Genomic DNA, 20,357 nt, shown 5'->3' on the forward strand with positions numbered 1-20,357 from the left:
TGCAAGACATGCATAAGTGCATAGAAATAGAAATCAAACACCTGATGACTTTGGAATTCCAAAGTTATCAGCTGCTTATATATTCTTCTGTACACTCAATAGCATGAAAATTTTCATGTAGACTTGACAGTATGCAAGATCTTTTCGGTAGTTCTTTCACAACTGTCTACAAAATGATTAACACCATGAAGAGTAAATGTTTTCTTGAACTTTCCAATGTATCTTTGTGATACACTAATACGTATTACCGAGCAAGGTGGCGCATTGGTCAGCACACTGGACTCCCTCTCAAGGGGACTATGGTTCAAACCTGCATCTGGCCATCCTAATTTAGGTATTCTGTGATCTCCCTAAAATGCTTCAGGGAAATGCCAGGATAGTTCCTTTGAAAGTGCATGGCCAATTTCCTTCCCCATCCTTCCATAATCTGGTCTTGTGCTCTGTCTCTAGTGACCTCATTGTCGATGGGACATTAAACAACAATCTCCTCCTCCCCCTTCTCGTCCTCCTCATCCTGTAATACATATAATCTTTTTCATTTTGTTTGATAGACACTACATTTTAGGTGGTGTTGAGTGGCAGACAGTCACACTGAAGAAGATTGCTAGATGTTAACAGCTCTCTCTCTCTCTCTCTCTCTCTCTCTCTCTCTCTCTCTCTCTCTCTCTCTCTCTCCACATCCACTTGTTTGTTCGTCTCTTCTCCTTTGTTCTGCTCACATGCATCTCCAAACCTGGTCCACAGCCATCTCCTACCTTCTCCTGTCCAAAATGCTGTTGCTGTAATGATGGGGTGCTGGAATAACTTTCTTTCCTATTTGTTTCAGAGGCAGAGGATTGTCGCTAAGTCCTCTATTCTGATAGATCTTTTATCTATGATGAGAGTATAGCTTCAGTTTTAACCTTGTGAATGTGCCTGTTGTATACGCAATGTCTTAGCAGTACGAGGTGCATTCAAGTTCTAAGGCCTCCGATTTTTTTTCTAATTAACTACTCACCCGAAATCGATGAAACTTCTCGACGTAATCGCCCTGCAGATGTACACATTTTTCACAACGTGGATGCCATGATTCTATGGCAGCGGTGAAGGCTTCTTTAGGAGTCTGTTTTGACCACTGGAAAATCGCTGAGGCAATAGCAGCACGGCTGGTGAATGTGCGGCCACGGAGAGTGTCTTTCATTGTTGGAAAAAGCCAAAAGTCACTAGGAGCCAGGTCAGGTGAGTAGGGAGCATGAGGAATCACTTCAAAGTTGTTATCATGAAGAAACTGTTGCGTAACGTTAGCTCGATGTGCGGGTGCGTTGTCTTGGTGAAACTTCACAGCACACGCGCAGCCCTTCCCGGACGTTTTTGTTGCAGTGCAGGAAGGAATTTGTTCTTCAAAACATTTTCGTAGGATGCACCTGTTACCGTAGTGCCCTTTGAAAAGCAATGGGTAAGGATTATGCCCTCGCTGTCCCAGAACATGGACACCATCATTTTTTCAGCACTGGCGGTTACCCGAAACTTTTTTGGTGGCGGTGAATCTGTGTGCTTCCATTGAGCTGACTGGCGCTTTGTTTCTGGATTGAAAAATGGCATCCACGTCTCATCCATTGTCACAACCGACGAAAAGAAAGTCCCATTCATGCTGTTGTTGCGCGTCAACATTGCTTGGCAACATGCCACACGGGCAGCCATGTGGTCGTCCGTCAGCATTCGTGGCACCCACCTGGATGACACTTTTCGCATTTTCAGGTCGTCATGCAGGGTTGTGTGCACAGAACCCACAGAAATGCCAACTCTGGAGGCGATCTGTTCAACAGTCATTCGGCGATCCCCCAAAACAATTCTCTCCACTTTCTCGATCATGTCGTCAGACCGGCTTGTGCGAGCCCGAGGTTGTTTCGGTTTGTTATCACACGATGTTCTGCATTCATTAAACTGTTGCACCCGCGAATGCACTTTCGACACAGCCATAACTCCATCACCACATGTCTCCTTCAACTGTCGATGAATTTCAATTGGTTTCACACCACGCAAATTCAGAAAACGAATGATTGCACGCTGTTCAAGTAAGGAAAACATCGCCATTTTAAGTGTTTAAAACAGTTCTCATTCTCGCCGCTGGTGGTAAAATTCCATCTGCCGTACGGTGCTGCCATCTCTGGGACGTATTGACAATGAACGCGGCCTCATTTTAAAACAATGCGCATATTTCTATCTCTTTCCAGTCCGGAGAAAAAAAATCGGAGGCCTTAGAACTTGAATGCACCTTGTACAGTAAGTAGTTACCTTCATTCCTTCCGTTATTTGTATTTCTCTCAGTACCTCTCAATGTCATCGTAAAAACTGAAACGAAAAGCGCAAACTGGACACAATATGTGAAAAACTGAGAGTACAGAAATATGGAAGCAAACCTTGTATGGAACACTGCAATTAACATTAATTATTGTAGTACAGCATTTTATTTGTTATGTAAACAATTCTATTTTTTTCTTTTCTAAATTACAAGTTTCCAATTGCATTGGTCAGAGGCATCTATATCTTTTATCTCTCCAACTGAACTGTTTCATGGTCCACAGTATTGAAGTGTTGTCTCTTCAGAATATTTAGCTCCATGTATTGAGATAGCTGCCAAATGCATTCTTTATGTCACTCGCACACATGGTCTGAGTTACCATAATAACCAAGCTGGGTCCATCACAACCATTTTATTGTAAACACACCAGGCACAAGAACGCACTACCTGCTGGTAGTACAGTGAACAGTGGTTAGATCTTCTGCATCACTTTGTGGGTGACCTGTTGAATAATATGCATCTTGGAGGTTTTTTAGTGGCTTTTGAGCATAACCCGTACAGCCAGCCTCAGAACCATAAAAACAATTATTATCTGTTATGCCATTTAAACAGAATTTAAGTCAATGATCTAAGCAAATTAGCATTTTACTATATTTTAATATAAAAAAATCTCTCTCACAAATTCTTATATCATCCTGTGTTATAAAACTGTATAGGAACTTATACACTTTTACGCCTTCTGTTGCTAAAGAGTTTTAATGTTTGTTGAAGCATTTCCAGAGCTCATCAGTTTCTGTATTAGCTTCATAGTTTATTGATGCCTGTTGTGGCAGCTGAAGGAAATATGATTCACATGAAGAAGATGTGATCATATTGAGGCGGTAAAGATGCTGCCGGGATCTCCTGTGATTGAACTGAAGTTTCTTTTGTATCTGCAATTTTGATACAAATGTTTTCATTCCATTGGGCCCAGATTATAGTCCTTCTGGTATGAAGGTTAGCTAGAGTATTTACTTCTTCATTTCCCTTTCTTCTGCAGTGTGCCTCACACATAACATGACGGTTATCATATTTAGACAAAAACGCTCTTGCACTGCTTCTAAGGTGGTTCTCATAGGTGCTATCTGTGGCAGACTGTAATTCCATAGCACATTGGACATCTGTCCGAAGAACACCTCGTACAAGTGACCAGTGAAAGTCGACAGAAAATAGAAAATGTGTTACACTACCATTCTGCTCCCCCAAAGAAATCCTTAAGGCATGCTGATAACATGAAATGAATGAGCCTGTGACACCCTAAATTTACATGTTATGCCTGTATAGGCAATGGAGTGAAAACCCTAGCCCTTTCACCCTGAGAGAAAATGTTTTAAAATCTTTGTCTGATGTTCATATGGTTCAAATGACTCTGAGCACTATGGGACTTAACTTCTGACGTCATCAGTCCCCTAGAACTTAGAACTACTTAAACCTAACTAAACTAAGGACATCACACACATCCATGCCTGAGGCAGGATTCGAACCTGTTGTGGTCTTCAATCCTGAGACTGGTTTGATGCAGCTCTCCATGCTACTCTATCCTGTGCAAGCTTATTCATCTCCCAGTACCTACCACAACGTACATCCTTCTGAATCTTAGTGTATTCATCTCTTGGTCTCCCTCTACGATTTTTACCCTCCACGCTGCCCTCCAATGCTAAATTGGTGATCCCTTGATGCTTCAGAACATGTCCTACCAACCGGTCCCTTCTTCTAGTCAAGTTGTGCCACAAACTTCTCTTCTCCCCAATCCTATTCAATACCTCCTCATTAGTTATGTGATCTACCCATCTAATCTTCAGCATTCTTCTGTAGCACCACATTTCAAAAGCTTCTATTCTCTTCTTGTCCAAACTATTTATCTTCCACATTTCACTTCCATACATGGCTACACTCCATACAAATACTTTCAAAAATGACTTCCTGACACTTAAATCAATACTCGATCTTAACAAATTTCTCTTCTTCAGAAACGCTTTCCTTGCCATTGCCAGTCTACATTTTATATCCTCTCTACTTCGACCGTCATCAGTTATTTTGCTCCCCAAGTAGCAAAACTCCTTTACTACTTTAAGTGTCTCATTTCCTAATCTAATTCCCTCAGCATAACCCGATTTAATTCGACTACATTCCATTATCCTCATTTTGCTTTTGTTGATGTTCATCTTATATCCTCCTTTCAAGATGCTATCCATTCCGTTCAACTGCTCTTCCGAGTCCTTTGCTGTCTCTGACAGAATTACAATGTCATCGGCGAACCTCAAAGTTTCTATTTCTTCTCCATGAATTTTAATTCCTACTCCGAATTTTTCTTTTGTTTCCTTTACTGCTTGCTCGATATACAGATTGAATAACATCGGGGACAGGCTACAACTCTGTCTCATTCCCTTCCCAAACACTGCTTCCCTTTCATGCCCCTCGACTCTTATAACTGCCATCTGGTTTCTGTACAAATTGTAAATAGCCTTTCGATCCCTGTATTTTACCCCTGCTACCTTTATAATTTGAAAGAGAGTATTCCAGTCAACGTTGTCAAAAGCTTTCTCTAAGTCTACAAATGCTAGAAACGTAGGTTTGCCTTTCCGTAATCTTTCTTCTAAGATAAGTCGTAAGGTCAGTATTGCCTCACATGTTCCAACATTTCTACGGAATCCAAACTGATCTTCCCCGAGGTTGGCTTCTACCAGTTTTTCCATTCGTCTGTAAATAATTCGTGTTAGTATTTTGCAACTGTGGCTTATTAAACTGATAGTTCGGTAATTTTCACATCTGTCAACACCTGCTTTCTTTGGGATTGGAATTATTATATTCTTCTTGAAGTCTGAGGGTATTTCGCCTGTCTCGTACATCTTGCTCACCAGATGGTAGAGTTTTGTCAGGACTGGCTCTCCCAAGGCCGTCAGTAGTTCTAATGGAATGTTGTCTACTCCTGGGGCCTTGTTTCGACTCAGGTCTTTCAGTGCTCTGTCAAACTCTTCACGCAGTATCGTATCTCCCATTTCATCTTCATCTACATCCTTTTCCATTTCCATAATATTGTCCTCAAGTACATTGCCCTTGTATAGACCCTCTATATACTCCTTCCACCTTTCTGCTTTCCCCTCATTGCTTAGAACTGGGTTTCCATCTGAGCTCTTGATATTCATACAAGTGGCTCTATTTTCTCCAAAGGCCTCTTTAATTTTCCTGTAGGCAGCATCTATCTTACGCCTAGTGAGATAAGCCTCTACATCCTTACATTTGTCCTCTAGCCATGCCTGCGTAGCCATTTTGCACTTCCTGTCGATCTCATTTTTGAGACGTTTGTATTCCTTTTTGCTTGCTTCATTTACTACATTTTTATATTTTCTCCTTTCATCAATTAAATTCAATATTTCTTCTGTTACCCAACGATTTCTACTAGCCCTCGTCTTTTTACCTACTTGATCCTCTGCTGCCTTCACTACTTCATCTCTCAAAGCTACCCATTGTTCTTCTACTGTATTTCTTTCCCCCATTCCTGTCAATTGTTCCCTTATGCTCTCCCTGAAACTCTGTACAACCTCTGGTTCTTTCAGTTTATCCAGGTCCCATCTCCTTAAATTCCCACCTTTTTGCAGTTTCTTCAGTTTTAATCTACAGTTCATAACCAATAGATTGTGGTCGGAATCCACATCTGCCCCTGGAAATGTCTTACAATTTAAAACCTGGTTCCAAAATCTCTGTCTTACCATTATATAATCTACCCGAAACCTGTCAGTATCTCCAGGCTTCTTGCATGTATACAACCTTCTTTTATGATTCTTGAAGCAAGTGTTAGTTATGATTAAGTTGTGCTCTGTGCAAATTTCCACCAGGTGGCTTCCTCTTTCATTTCTTAGCCCCAATCCATATTCACCTACTATGTTTCCTTCTCTCCCTTTTCCTACTGACGAATTCCAGTCACCCATGACTATTAAATTTTCGTCTCCCTTCACTACCTGAATAATTTCTTTTATCTCGTCATACATTTCATCAATTTCTTCATCATCTGCAGAGCTAGTTGGCATATAAACTTGTACTACTGTGGTAGGTGTGGGCTTTATATCTATCTTGGCCACAATAATGTGTTTGCTATGCTGCTTGTAGTAGCTTACCCGCATTCCTATTTTCCTATTCATTATTAAACCTACTCCTGCACTACCCCTATTTGATTTTGTATTTATAACCCTGTATTCATCTGACCAGAAGTCTTATCCCTCCTGCCACCGAACTTCACTAATTACCACTATATCTAACTTTAACCTACCCATTTCCCTTTTTAAATTTTCTAATCTACCTGCCCGATTAAGGGGTTTGACATTCCACAGTCCGATCCGTAGAACGCCAATTTTCTTTCTACTGATAACGACATCCTCTTGAGTAGTCCCCGCCCGGAGATCCGAATGGGGGACTATTTTACCTCCGGAATATTTTACCCAAGAGGACGCCATCATCATTTAACAATACAGTAAAGCTGCATGCCCTCGGGAAAAATTAGGGCTGTAGTTTCCCCTTGCTTTCAGCCGTTCGCAGTACCACAACAGCAAGGTCATTTTGGTTAGTGTTACAAGGCCAGATCAGTCAATGATCCAGACTGTTGCCCCTGCAACTACTGAAAAGGCTGCTGCCCCTCTTCAGGAACCACACGTTTGTCTGGCCTCTCAACAGATACCCCTCCGTTGTGGTTGCACCTACGGTACGGCTATCTGTATCGTTGAGGCACGCAAGCCTCCCCACCAATGGCAAGGTCCATGGCTCATGGGGGGAGGCCAGCCGGCTTATCTGATGTGATATGCACCAATTTCCATATATTACGACCTGTAGAATCAGGTAAAAATACTGAAAAAAGTAGCGGAAAAGCATCCGGACCAGACGAGATACCCTTAAGATTCTACAGTGATTATGCTAAAGAACTTGCCCCCTTTCTATCAGCAATTTATCGTAGATCGCTGGAAGAACGTAAAGTACCTAGCGACTCGAAGAAAGCGCAGGTCGTTCCCATTTTCAAGAAGGGTCATAAATCAGATGCGAATAATTATAGGCCTATTTCGCTTACGTCAATCTGTTGTAGAATAATGGAACATGTTTTGTGTTCTCGTATTATGACGTTCTTAGATAATACAAATCTCCTTCATCATAACCAACATGGATTCCGCAAACAGAGATCATGTGAAACTCAGCTCGCCCTATTTGCCCAAGAAATTCACAGTGCCGTAGACACTGGCGAGCAGATTGATGCCGTATTCCTGGACTTCAGGAAGGCATTTGATACGGTTCCGCACTTACGTTTAGTGAAAAAAATACGACCTTACGGAATATCGGACCAGGTTTGTGATTGGATTCAGGATTTCCTAGAAGAAAGAACACAACATGTCATTCTTAACGGTTCAAAATCTGCAGATGTAGAGGTAATTTCGGGAGTACCGCAGGGGAGCTTGATAGGATCTTTATTGTTTACAATATACATAAATGACTTAGTTGACAACATCGGTAGCTCCATGAGGCTATTTGCAGATGACAGGGTTGTCTACAAGAAAGTAGCAACATCAGAAGACTCGTACGTACTCCAGGAGGACCTGCAGAGGATTAATGCATGGTGCGACAGCTGGCAGCTTTCCCTAAACGTAGATAAATGTAATATAATGCGCATACATAGGGGCAGAAATCCATTCCAGTACGATTATGCAATAGGTGGTAAATCATTGGAAGCGGTAACGACCGTAAAATACTTAGGAGTTACTATCCGGAGCGATCTGAAGTGGAATGATCACATAAAACAAATAGTGGGAAAAGCAGGCGCCAGGTTGAGATTCATAGGAAGAATTCTAAGAAAATGTGACTCATCGACGAAAGAAGTAGCTTACAAAACGCTTGTTCGTCCGATTCTTGAGTATTGCTCATCAGTATGGGACCCTTACCAGGTTGGATTAATAGAAGAGATAGACATGATCCAGCGAAAAGCAGCGCGATTCGTCATGGGGACATTTAGTCAGCGCGAGAGCGTTACGGAGATGCTGAACAAGCTCCAGTGGCGGACACTTCAAGAAAGGCGTTACGCAATATGGAGAGGTTTATTATCGAAATTACGAGAGAGCACATTCCGGGAAGAGATGGGCAACGTATTACTACCGCCCACATATATCTCGTGTAATGATCACAACGAAAAGATCCGAGAAATTAGAGCAAATACGGAGACTTACAAGCAGTCGTTCTTCCCACGCACAATTCGTGAATGGAACAGGGAAGGGGGGATCAGATAGTGGTACAATAAGTACCCTCCGCCACACACCGTAAGGTGGCTCGCGGAGTATAGATGTAGATGTAGATGTAGATGTAGATGTAGAATTCATTCAAGAACTCACTAGAATGAAAGTGCTACTCAAAATATACTAACATGTATAAAATCCAGCTGGCATTACATGCATATGTTTAGATGCCTTACATTAAATTAAACATTCTCGGTCTAAAATTATGCAGAAATTGCCTTAAACTAATGAAATGTAGGAAAACATATTGTATTTATCTCAGTGATGCATGGTTTTGTTTTCTCACAGAAGTTTGAAATGATCTGTTGTGCTGTGGTGGTAACAGTATTAAACAAAACAGCAGCCAAATGGAAGCCAGGAGCTCTCACACTTGTTGCAGCCTGGAGTTCCACAGAAAGTGATATAGCTGAGCCACAACAAATTCAAAACCGAATGTTCATTATCTTTTGGGCCGGGATGGAAAGTGCTAGGAGGATAATGTTGACATGTCTAGTGTGAAAACGAAAAGAAAAAAGCATGTGCTTCCTCTTTATATGCTTACTCCACTTTTGAGATAATATTTGCAACTTGAACTTCTTGAAGATGATGCCACCAAATTTTGACTTGGATTGTGGGACATGACTGCGGGTTTGATTTTTTCTTATTACAGTTTCCCCATAAAACATCTAGCTATTGCTATGCCTGCTACATGTTGTGGCAAACTTTCAGGTTACAAAATTAAACCATATATTTTGTATTATACTGTACTATTGTAGTTGTTTGAGCCTTCTGTGAGATTATGACTTTATTTTTTGTTTACATTTCATTATCTTCCAGTTGGTCACTCAAGTTTTGCATAAATCATTTCTGACCATCTTTATAAAATTAGCTAATACTGATTAAATGTTGTTATAATGCTCTCTGTTTTCATTTTGTGTGCAATTTAAGACTACCATTTCCCTCTTGCAGTTTGGTGTAATAGCTTGATTGTTTTCTCACTGTCTTTCAGTGAAAACTTTAAATTTTGGTGCTTATCCAGATGTCATTAGAATAATTTTTATGCATTTGGCATCATTTGCACTGCATAATAGCACTTTTTTTACTGCAAATGCCAACTGATGGCTGTGTAACGTGGCATTACCTTACAAGCTTTCAGCACTACTTGAAAATTTAGATTTAAATTTAATATAAAAGTCAATATGTGTTTTTCTTTTTTTTATCTTTCAGGAGAAGAAAGAAATGTCGCTGTTAACACAGCAGCCACAAGCAGCCGTGAAGATTCCACTTCAAATCAGAGTAATAATGTTAGTGGAGGTGGCAGTAGCAGTACTGGAGTTGGGACTAGTACAACTGGAGCAAATGGAATCAACATTTCTGTCAATGATCCTCGAAGGGATCGGGACAGGAGAAATCGCAATGATCGGAGAGACCGTGGTGGTGGAGGAGATCGTGAAAGAGACAGAGACCGTGACAGAGATCGTGACCGTGAACGTGACAGGGGGGATCGCCCAGAACGTGATCGTTCAGAACGTGGTGGCCGCCAAGAAGATACTCAGCACACCCAGCCACAACCAGTAGCAAATAGTGGTACAGCTGGAATGCCTTCACCATCTACACCTGCTGCTACAGCAACATCTGGACTCCCAGCTGCTGGTGTTTGGCCAGGAATGTTGGGACACATGGGATACCCAGCTGTTGTTGGAGTGAATGTGATGGGTAGTGGGATGATGGCTGATCCTGGGATGATGGGCATTGGTCAGATGAGCCAGGTAATAATATATTGTTAATCGCTTCACAACATTTAACAGTATCAAAAGTATGGCTTGATAAAAACATCAATGTTCAGTAACACAAAAAGAGCAGTGGTCTGTTGTGTGAGAAGGGGGATGGTGGGGGGATCTGTTGTTAATATCAACTGAGTTTCATCTAGTAGGCATTGTTACCCATTTCATGAGGTATTAAGTTTTCTCCTTCATACTTGAGAGTTAAATGTATATTACTGGTAATCTTCATCATCCAAAAGTGATTTTTTGTGGTGAAACAGCTTCCATTTTTTACAAATAACACTAGTTTATTAAGTTAATTTTCATTTCAGAATTTGACATCTAAATGCAGAGAAAAATGTACTACTTACTCCATGAATGATTATTAATGTAGTCTTATATATGTGTCAGTAATTTTTGGATTCTGCAAGACCACTGTGCAATGTGAAACAGTTATTAAGGCATAAGCAAGTTTCAGATCTGTCCAGTCTTACATATTTAGATTCTCAGTAGTTTCCCTAAATCATTTCCCTAAACAAATTTTGGTAAAAGGGTGGGATGATTCTTTTCAGTAGGTCATGGCTGATCCATCCTCATCCTTGCTCATTTCAAGTTAGTGCTGTAATGACTGTGATGTCATTGCAGTATTATAGTGTAATTTTCTTCTTACCTTTCTTTCTAGATTTGAACCCTCACACCCTTATCAATTCTCACTCTGGTGCTGTGGCCTGTCTGATCTTATTTGTGGTTTTCCACATTTGTCTTGGTAAACACCAGGCTTCCCCCATTTCCATGTTTCTCAGCTACTGTCGTGTAGAATGTGTACATACATCGGTTAGATTTACATTGAGCAGTGTGTGTGTGTGTGTGTGTGTGTGTGTGTGTGTGTGTGTGTGTGTGTGTGTAGTCCATAATTAAAGGTCCAGTTTCAAAATGCTGCAGAAATAATGCAAAATTTGAACAAGCATATTATTGATACAGGAGGAAACGATGGGGGGAGGGGGGGGGGGGGAGGGGGGAGGGAGGGCGGGCGGGTGGGACTGTTCCTCAGTTTGCACCTGAGATGCCCAACATGGCTGACTGTCACCATGAAGGATCATGCACTGCTGGGAAAGCTCTTTTACAAGAATAGTGACTGTGCATCACTAGTTTTGCAGAAGTTGTGGATGTTCAAGGGTATGAAAACAGGCACTGGTCTGATGTCTGCTAAAGGTCAAAGGCAAGTTATTTTGAAGTGCAATGTGACAGAGGAACAGTTGGCTGAACGTCGGACATGCATGTGAGCCCAGTGCATAAAATCCTATGACACGTCCTGCATTGCTATCTACACGAAATCACTCACATTCAGGAATTGATTCCTGCTGACCTGTCAGTGAGACAAACATTCACTCTGGAATGTCTGGCTCCCAAGGACATCGACTGTGAATGGCCATGGGACATTCTGTGAACAGATGAAGCCCATTTCCATCACCAAGTAAGTGTGAATATGCAGAATTGCAGAATATGGGCAATGATAAATGTGCATGAACATCAACCTGTAGCACTTCATTCTGCAAAGGTGTGGGTTGACGGCATCATTATCATAGGGCCATCATTTTTGAGGAGATGAGTCCTGCAGTCCTTTTACCTGTACCATCACTAGTAAATGCTGTGAGAATCTTTTGCACACCAATGTTATTCCAGCCCCGCAACAGCGTGGATGGATGAGCAGAATCATTTTAATGCAAGATGGCGCTCCGCATATTGCGCAACCAGAGAATGGCTGCTGCAGAGGCGCATCGGAAATGCTAGAATTATCAAATCCCTACAGCTTGACCATCCTGACCACCTGATCTTAATCTGTGTGACTTCTGGCTGTGGGGTTATCTGAAACATGATGTATTCAATGCTCCAGTTATGAATGTAGCATGAACTGAAGGCATGCATTGCACAAGACACTCGTATCTGTTGTGGAACATGCTGTTTCTTGATTTTAACTTGTGGCAGAAAATGCTGGACAGCATACTGAACATGTCTTGCGCCTGTTTTACTGCAATTAGAAACTGATTTTTTACTTTTTATGCCTTTTTGGCCTCAGGACCATTAAAAATGTCTTTTGCCTTTTATGCCATGTTTGCCTCCAGCACAATTAAAAACTGATGTCATTTTGCTTCTTAAGTGGTTTTTGGCCTCAGGACAATTAAAAACCAATTTTTCCCATCCAATGTGGTGCGACCTTGCCGTAGTGGATGGGCTTACCTTACTAACAGTGCCACAACTATTGACTGCCGAACCTGTGAAGCCATGCACATTGAACACTATGGACGGTGTAACGTGCAACTCAAACCATAGCTGTAGTATTGTGATTCATCAGTCATTTGTAGCTGACCCCATTTACATTAAGAGGCTTACAATGCCATCTATTTGTAAAATTCTCATTAAATTTTTTTTTTTTTTTTTTTTTTTTTTTTTTTTTTTTTTTTTTTTTCCATGACATTTCCCCCTGCGTCAGTAACGTGCTGTTGAAATTGGACATCATTTTGAGCAGCGGTTCTCTTCCACAGCATTATGAAATTTCGATTTTTAGTTATGGACACCCTGTACATTTCATTCTCGGTCCTAGATAAAATTGGACAGTCATTAACACATGATGTTGAGCTAATTCAGTTTTCGTTTATGTTCATGAAAACTTGTTTTCCCTCACAGCAAAAATTGGTGTAGAGAAATTTGAAATCTAAACCTGGAAGTATTGGAAAATAATTTTTGTTGAATAAAATCACTAGTCCGTTAAGCATTTGGTGGAAAGCACTTTAAATAAAATCTCTTTGATTAATGCCCCCCAAATGCCATTGTTCCTAATTCTTTATAAAAAAGGTACTTGGTAAAATAATAAATTTTAGGAAAGATTTAACACAAAAATAGCAGAGACTATTTTCTGTTCTTCTTTTCAGACACAGTGGTTTACACAATTCTTTCTTTTACTGATTTTCCGTTACATGTTCTGTGTATTTCATTCTGTTTCTAAATGCCATGAATTATGTATCTGTGTTTTTCCATCCCGTTAAAACTTTCCAGTATGACTTTTGTACGTAATAGTGTGATTATCGTTCAACAGTTTTTCTTACTTCAGCTGATATGCTAATGGTTCCTTATCTGTTTGTATTATGTTGCCTTTCATCATGGAGAGTGTAGATCGTACTAGAAACAAATTACTGGCAAAAATTACTCTAAGTTGTGTGGAGAGAGTGTGAGAAGATGCTGAGTGGCATAGTCACAGAAATATTATTTTATTTCCATCGTAGGACAGGGATGAGATCATAGTTCATTCGTGGTGCATAAAAATGCATGATCTCCAGTTATGAGTTTTCTTGAAGTTTAGGAGTATCATTGAAATTGTTTAACTCTCAGTTAGATCACATTTATAGTAAAACTAGTGTGTTAAACAGAGCAATCTGGTGAGAAACTATACCTAGTGAAAGCATCACACTTGTTTCTACATTTCCCAAAATTCTCTCTTCTATGTCAACAGATAAGATATAACTACAAAATATCTCAGCAGTTCACATTTTTTTTAATAACCACAGGTCATTTTTGCACATATCTCCAAAAATTAACATTTCAGTGCTGTTGAATGGAGATTTTCTTTGGCCACTAATCACCACCTGACAGGCAACAAAATTTTGCAGTGTTATGATTTCAGTGTTACGGCCATGGCCAGTGTTGGCACCACAGTATATGAATATTGTGTTAGTTATTGGCAAGATGACTGCCATTACACTGTGCAACTTAATAATATTTTGCTGGGCAAGTGTGGACAAATACAGCTGTAACAGTTTAATGATGTACGTATTCTGCAAAACTATTATATAGTTTTACAGACAATTGATACAAGAATGTGCAGCCTAGCTTATCCATGACTGAACATACAATGATGCTTTTTCTGTAGTTTACACTATTGTTAACATGATTTGAAATTATTCTCGTTGTAGTATGGCATGATGAGTGGGATGATGCCTGACGGCACAATCATGGGCCCTGATGGTTCAGTTATGCCTCCAGATCCAGGCATTATTACCACAACACCAGTTGTGAAGGAGATTATTCACTGCAAATCCTGCACATTGTTCCCACCAAATCCAAATGCTCCTCCCCCGACAACTCGGGAACGACCACCTGGTTGCCGAACAATATTTGTTGGTGGACTTCCAGAAAATACAACAGGTAGTTATAGTATTTCTCAGTGTAAGACTTGTGCAAGTATATTCCATAACTAAAGAATATAATTATGTACTTTTTCAGAGGAAATAATCCGTGAAATATTTGAGCGCTGTGGTGAGATGACGACTGTGAGACTCAGCAAGAAGAATTTTTGCCACATACGCTTTGTGTTTGAATCATCTGTTGATTCCGCAATTTACCTTTCTGGTAAGGTACTTATGAGCTGCTATTGCTTTTGTAGAGATCCTGATTGTAGTTGTTGAATTTCCTTAGACTGTGTACTTGCAGTTGCTGTTTTGATTGGAGACTTGTCTCTACTTATACTTTCCTTAACAATAAGACATTGCTGTATTGTTGATGCCAGTCCTATCACAGTGAGAACAGCGGTTGTTTATGTATTCTAAAGAAAGTTTGAGAGACTGAATGATTCAACAATTACAGTAGAGCTTCAGTGCATAGAGGGAAATGGAGGAATGAATAACACAGACTATCTTATTGATTAAGAATGTACAAGCACTCTGAGGTCTGGAATACTGTAACCTCAATTGACAGAACTCACTTGATGAGTCACTGTTGTAACCAGTCAAATGCATGTTGAGTCATGGGATGTAGTTAACCGTGCTGTGAACTGCAATATAGTTCATAATTACTGCATTTAATTTATTAAAAAACTGACACATCCTGCATGGATTTTTTCATTAATTGTTTAATAGTACTAATGTAATATATTTCTGAAACTTAATAGTATTTTGGTGGAATAACTGCTGACAGTTCTCAAATAACATTGAATGCACAGCTGCTTGTTTGCAGCTGTGAATGGTGACAGTAGTTGTGAAGCTGATTTAAGTTCTTTACTGATTTGTAATTCGGTAGCTATTATTATTGTACAACATAGGCTTATTTTCTATCTGGCAATCACTGTTTATTTCAAAATAGCCAGTTTCGGGCAGTGTTGTCTATCTTCAGGTCGTATGTCTGTGGTGTCCCATGAACGTATTGCACCAGGTACCCCTCCGATGGGTTATGAGGCACATTGTGTGTGACATTTCAGCAGATGTTTGCAATTTTGTTTCTCATCCCAAAGAAATACCACTTTTAATGTCTTTCGTGTGATGCCCAGTGTTGATGCAAAGTGTCGTGTTGTTTCTCATTACAAGCAAAATGATTTTTTAAAGCAGAATTTTACTTACTCATTTAATAGAGTGGCACCAGATTACTCTAGTATGATATTTGTTTTACTGATACAGGTTAACAGAGAGTGTAGAATATCAAGAATAACAAGTACTCCACCAATGACTGAGCAGCATTGCTGCATGGCTGTGGGACTCAGTGGGGGCCATGGCAGTGCTGTCACTGGTGGATTTCTGGCTATTCTTTGTGTGTTGTTGTCTGTATTACTTAATGTGTACTAAAATTGTGTTTCACAGGCACGGCCCTTGTGACAGTGCAGCTAATTTGTGAGGACAAAGTTTTACTTGCAATATTTATTCACTCTTCTCACAATTGCTTGGAACCAAAATATTCAAGAGACACCACTTTAAATATTATTTTCACCATGAAATAAACTCAAGCACATAATATATTAGTAACAATGAGTGAACAAAAGTTAACTACAAATGAGTGTTCCAGAAACTAGTTTTTACCTTGTCCATAAGTACACTAGTACATGCTGATATGGAAGCAGTTGCAATTTGTTTTCTGCTTGTACAAAACTCAGACCAGAAGAGTAAATGACTACAGAAATGCAATCATATTGTAAAACAAGTGCTAGATGTCAGACTCGCATCAGTGATTTAATATTATCTTTACAGAGGTACAGTGACTTCTTTGCCATCAATTAATATTACTTAAGTAAAAATTTACACAAAATTACAGTGAAAATAGTGATGGTTGCTACACTTCCCATATGTAGTATTATTGATGGAGTCATTACTTAATTTTATACCACTTGTATCACAAAATAAGTCTGTGAGTTCCCACATTAATAGCAATTTTAATAAAAATCACATACAAATGTTAAAGAGTTTATTAGCCTTGCAGTTACCCTAGTATTCAAGAGAGAAGTGCAATAAACTAAAAATTAGTCACATCATACTTAATAATTGTTGTAACAAAAACAATCAATTATTGACAAAATTATTTAATTTGATAGATAAAAAAAATCAACTCACCAAGCAGCGGCAGAACATGCACTTAAAAGATGGTTTTAACTGGCATGCTTTTGGAGCCAGTGGCTCTTTCTTCAGACAGAAGGGTTGAAGGGGAAGGAGGAGGGGTGAAGGAAAAAGACTGAGGAGGTCTAGGAAAAGGGGTAGATTTTGGGAAAGTCACCCAGAACTGCGGGTCAGGGGAGATTTACCGTACAGGATGAGAAGGAAAGACTGATTTACCACGGTTCTGGTTGACTTTTCCAAAATCTATCCCATTTCCTAGACCTCTCCAGTCCTTTTCCTTCACACCTCTTCTTTCCCCTTCAACCCTTCTGCCTGAAGAAGGAGCCACTGGCTCCGAAGGCTTGTCAGTTACAACCGTCTTTCATGTGTGTGTGCTGCTGCCACTTGGTGAATAGATTTTTTATCTACCCAATTAAATAATTTAATAATTGCTTCATTTTACATCATTCGTCCTACAGGCTAGTCTGTGGCTATCCACAAATAAATGGGCAATGATGTTGCAAGTGTTTGTCATTGCAGTGTACCTAGCTGAATAACCAATTGAAAGAATAATTATTTACATTCATACATCCACTACATAGTTGTAATGTATGTCTATGTATAATAATACTGATCATGTTTGATCAGCATAGTTCTGGTGCAGTAATTTAATCTTCGGTAACATTTATATGTGTGTTGAGTTACCATTACATCATTCAAGGAACATAAACTAATTTTCTCCTTACAATTTTTGTTTTGTTTAGGCAACATTGAGATAAGATTTAAATCTCATTATATTGCAACCCATGGGACTGATGGCTTAGTTCATATTTGTGCTGGTTTGGCCCACGTCCCGACATTTGTCCATTGGTCCACAGGAAACCAGCAAAACGTGTGGACAGGATGCTCCAGTCTGGAATTTGTTTCACTATTTCTGCAGTTCTTGTGAATGTTTACAGAGGGATGAGGCCTCAAGTTTCATCAGCTGACTGATGGGTAGTTGAATTGTGGCCCAGCTTAGGGGAAGTAATTCAGAATACCATAACATGCATGAAACAAACAAAATTGTACAACCAGGATTTAGTTTATTAAATATATTGTTTCGGCCTGGAAAGAAAGTTAACTGTTAATGCAGTGTGTGACCATATCTTCGCAGGAGTGAAGGTGCGTGAAGGAGAAACAGCACAGTTCCACTTAAGTATACGTTTATCCTAAGTTAATGCAATGTAGTTCTCTCGATATTCAGAAGGAGTAGTATATTGTTCACTGGAAGCATTTTTGGCACTTTAATTAATTATTATTATTATTATTATTATTTCTATTTTTCTCAGACCTTAGGTCTGGTTAAAAATGGAAAGTGACGCGGACCTTCATCAAGCGTGGCTTCCTTTTAACTGTACGGTATATGTTACATTGTATTTAGGAACTTTCGGGTAATTGAACACGTATCAATAATTACGGATTTCTGTAGTTGTATATATACGTTTGGATTTAGCTGTATTGCATTGATGTACTGGTGGATATTGTGTGGTATGACTCCTGTAGTTGATAGTATAATTGGTATAATGTCAACTTTATCCTGATGCCACATGTCCTTGACTTCCTCAGCCAGTTGGATGTATTTTTCAATTTTTTCTCCTGTTTTCTTCTGTATATTTGTTGTATTGGGTATTATTATTATTATTATTATTATTGTTTCCTTCACTTTCTCAGACGTTAAGTCCGGTTAAAAATGGAGTGACGCGGACCTTGATCAAGCGTCCCTTCCTTTTAACTGTACGGTATGTGTTATATTGCATTTAGGAACTTTCGGATAATTGAACATGTATCAATAATTACGGATTTCTGCAGTTGTATATATATGTTTGGATGTAGCTGTATTGCATTGATGTACTGGTGGATATTGTGTGGTATGACTCCTGTAGTTGATAGTATAATTGGTATAATGTCAACTTTATCCTGATGCCACATGTCCTTGACTTCCTCAGCCAGTTGGATGTATTTTTCAATTTTTTCTCCTGTTTTCTTTTGTATATTTGTTGTATTGGGTATGGATATTTCGATTAGTTGTGTTAATTTCTTCTTTTTATTGGTGAGTATGATGTCAGGTTTGTTATGTGGTGTTGTTTTATCTGTTATAATGGTTCTGTTCCAGTATAATTTGCATTCATCATTCTCCAGTACATTTTGTGGTGTATACTTGTATGTAGGAACGTGTTGTTTTAAAAGTTTATGTTGTAAGGCAAGCTGTTGATGTATTATTTTTGCGACATTGTCATGTCTTCTGGGGTATTCTGTATTTGCTAGTATTGTACATCCGCTTGTGATGTGATCTACTGTTTCTATTTGTTGTTTACAAAGTCTGCATTTATCCGTTGTGGTATTGGGATCTTTAATAATATGCTTGCTGTAATACCTGGTGTTTATTGTTTGATCCTGTATTGCAATCATGAATCCTTCAGTCTCACTGTATATATTGCCTTTTGTTAGCCATGTGTTGGATGCGTCTTGATCGATGTGTGGCTGTGTTAGATGATACGGGTGCTTGCCATGAAGTGTTTTCTTTTTCCAATTTACTTTCTTCGTATCTGTTGATGTTATGTGATCTAAAGGGTTGTAGAAGTGGTTATGAAATTGCAGTGGTGTAGCCGATGTATTTATATGAGTGAATGCCTTGTGTATTTTGCTTGTTTCTGCTCGTTCTAGAAAGAATTTTCTTAAATTGTCTACCTGTCCATAATGTAGGTTTTTTATGTCGATAAATCCCCTTCCTCCTTCCGTTCTGCTTAATGTGAATCTTTCTGTTGCTGAATGTATGTGATGTATTCTATATTTGTGGCATTGTGATCGTGTAAGTGTATTGAGTGCTTCTAGGTCTGTGTTACTCCATTTCACTACTCCAAATGAGTAGGTCAATATTGATATGGCATAAGTATTTATAGCTTTTGTCTTGTTTCTTGCTGTCAATTCTGTTTTCAGTATTTTTGTTAGTCTTTGTCTATATTTTTCTTTTAGTTCTTTTTTAATATTTGTATTATCTATTCCTATTTTTTGTTTGTATCCTAGATATTTATAGGCATCCGTTTTTTCCATCGCTTCTATGCAGTCGCTGTGGTTATCCAATATGTAATCTTCTTGTTTAGTGTGTTTTCCCTTGACTATGCTATTTTTCTTACATTTGTCTGTTCCAAAAGCCACATTTATATCATTGCTGAATCCTTCTGTTATCTTTAGTAATTGGTTGAGTTGTTGATTTGTTGCTGCCAGTAGTTTTAGATCATCCATGTATAGCAAATGTGTGATTTTGTGTGGGTATGTTCCAGTAATATTGTATCCATAATTTGTATTATCTAGCATGTTGGATAGTGGGTTCAGAGCAAGGCAGAACCAGAAAGGACTTAATGAGTCACCTTGGTATATTCCACGCTTAATCTGTATTGGCTGTGATGTGATATTATTTGAATTTGTTTGGATATTAAGTGTGGTTTTCCAATTTTTCATTACTATGTTTAGGAACTGTATCAATTTACGATCTACTTTGTATATTTCCAATATTTGTAGTAACCATGAGTGGGGTACACTATCAAAAGCTTTTTGGTAATCAATGTATGCGTAGTGTAGCGACCTTTGTTTAGTTTTAGCTTGATATGTCACCTCTGCATCTATTATCAGTTGCTCT

At 39.2% G+C, this 20,357-nt stretch overlaps 1 protein-coding gene across 2 annotated transcripts in view; it reads left to right on the forward strand.

The window, feature by feature from the left end:
* LOC124605221 (ecto-NOX disulfide-thiol exchanger 2) overlaps window positions 1-20,357 on the forward strand; it is a 219,903-nt gene that overhangs the window by 53,037 nt on the left and 146,509 nt on the right. For both annotated transcript variants that reach the window (XM_047136769.1, XM_047136770.1), the window contains exons 3-5: window positions 9,793-10,334; window positions 14,297-14,528; window positions 14,607-14,732. In XM_047136769.1, the coding sequence (XP_046992725.1) occupies window positions 9,793-10,334; window positions 14,297-14,528; window positions 14,607-14,732 (900 nt within the window). The remainder of the gene's footprint in view (window positions 1-9,792; window positions 10,335-14,296; window positions 14,529-14,606; window positions 14,733-20,357) is intronic.

This window comes from Schistocerca americana, chromosome 3 (assembly GCF_021461395.2).
Source record: "Schistocerca americana isolate TAMUIC-IGC-003095 chromosome 3, iqSchAmer2.1, whole genome shotgun sequence".
In the NCBI taxonomy this organism is placed as follows: Eukaryota; Metazoa; Arthropoda; class Insecta; order Orthoptera; family Acrididae; genus Schistocerca; species Schistocerca americana.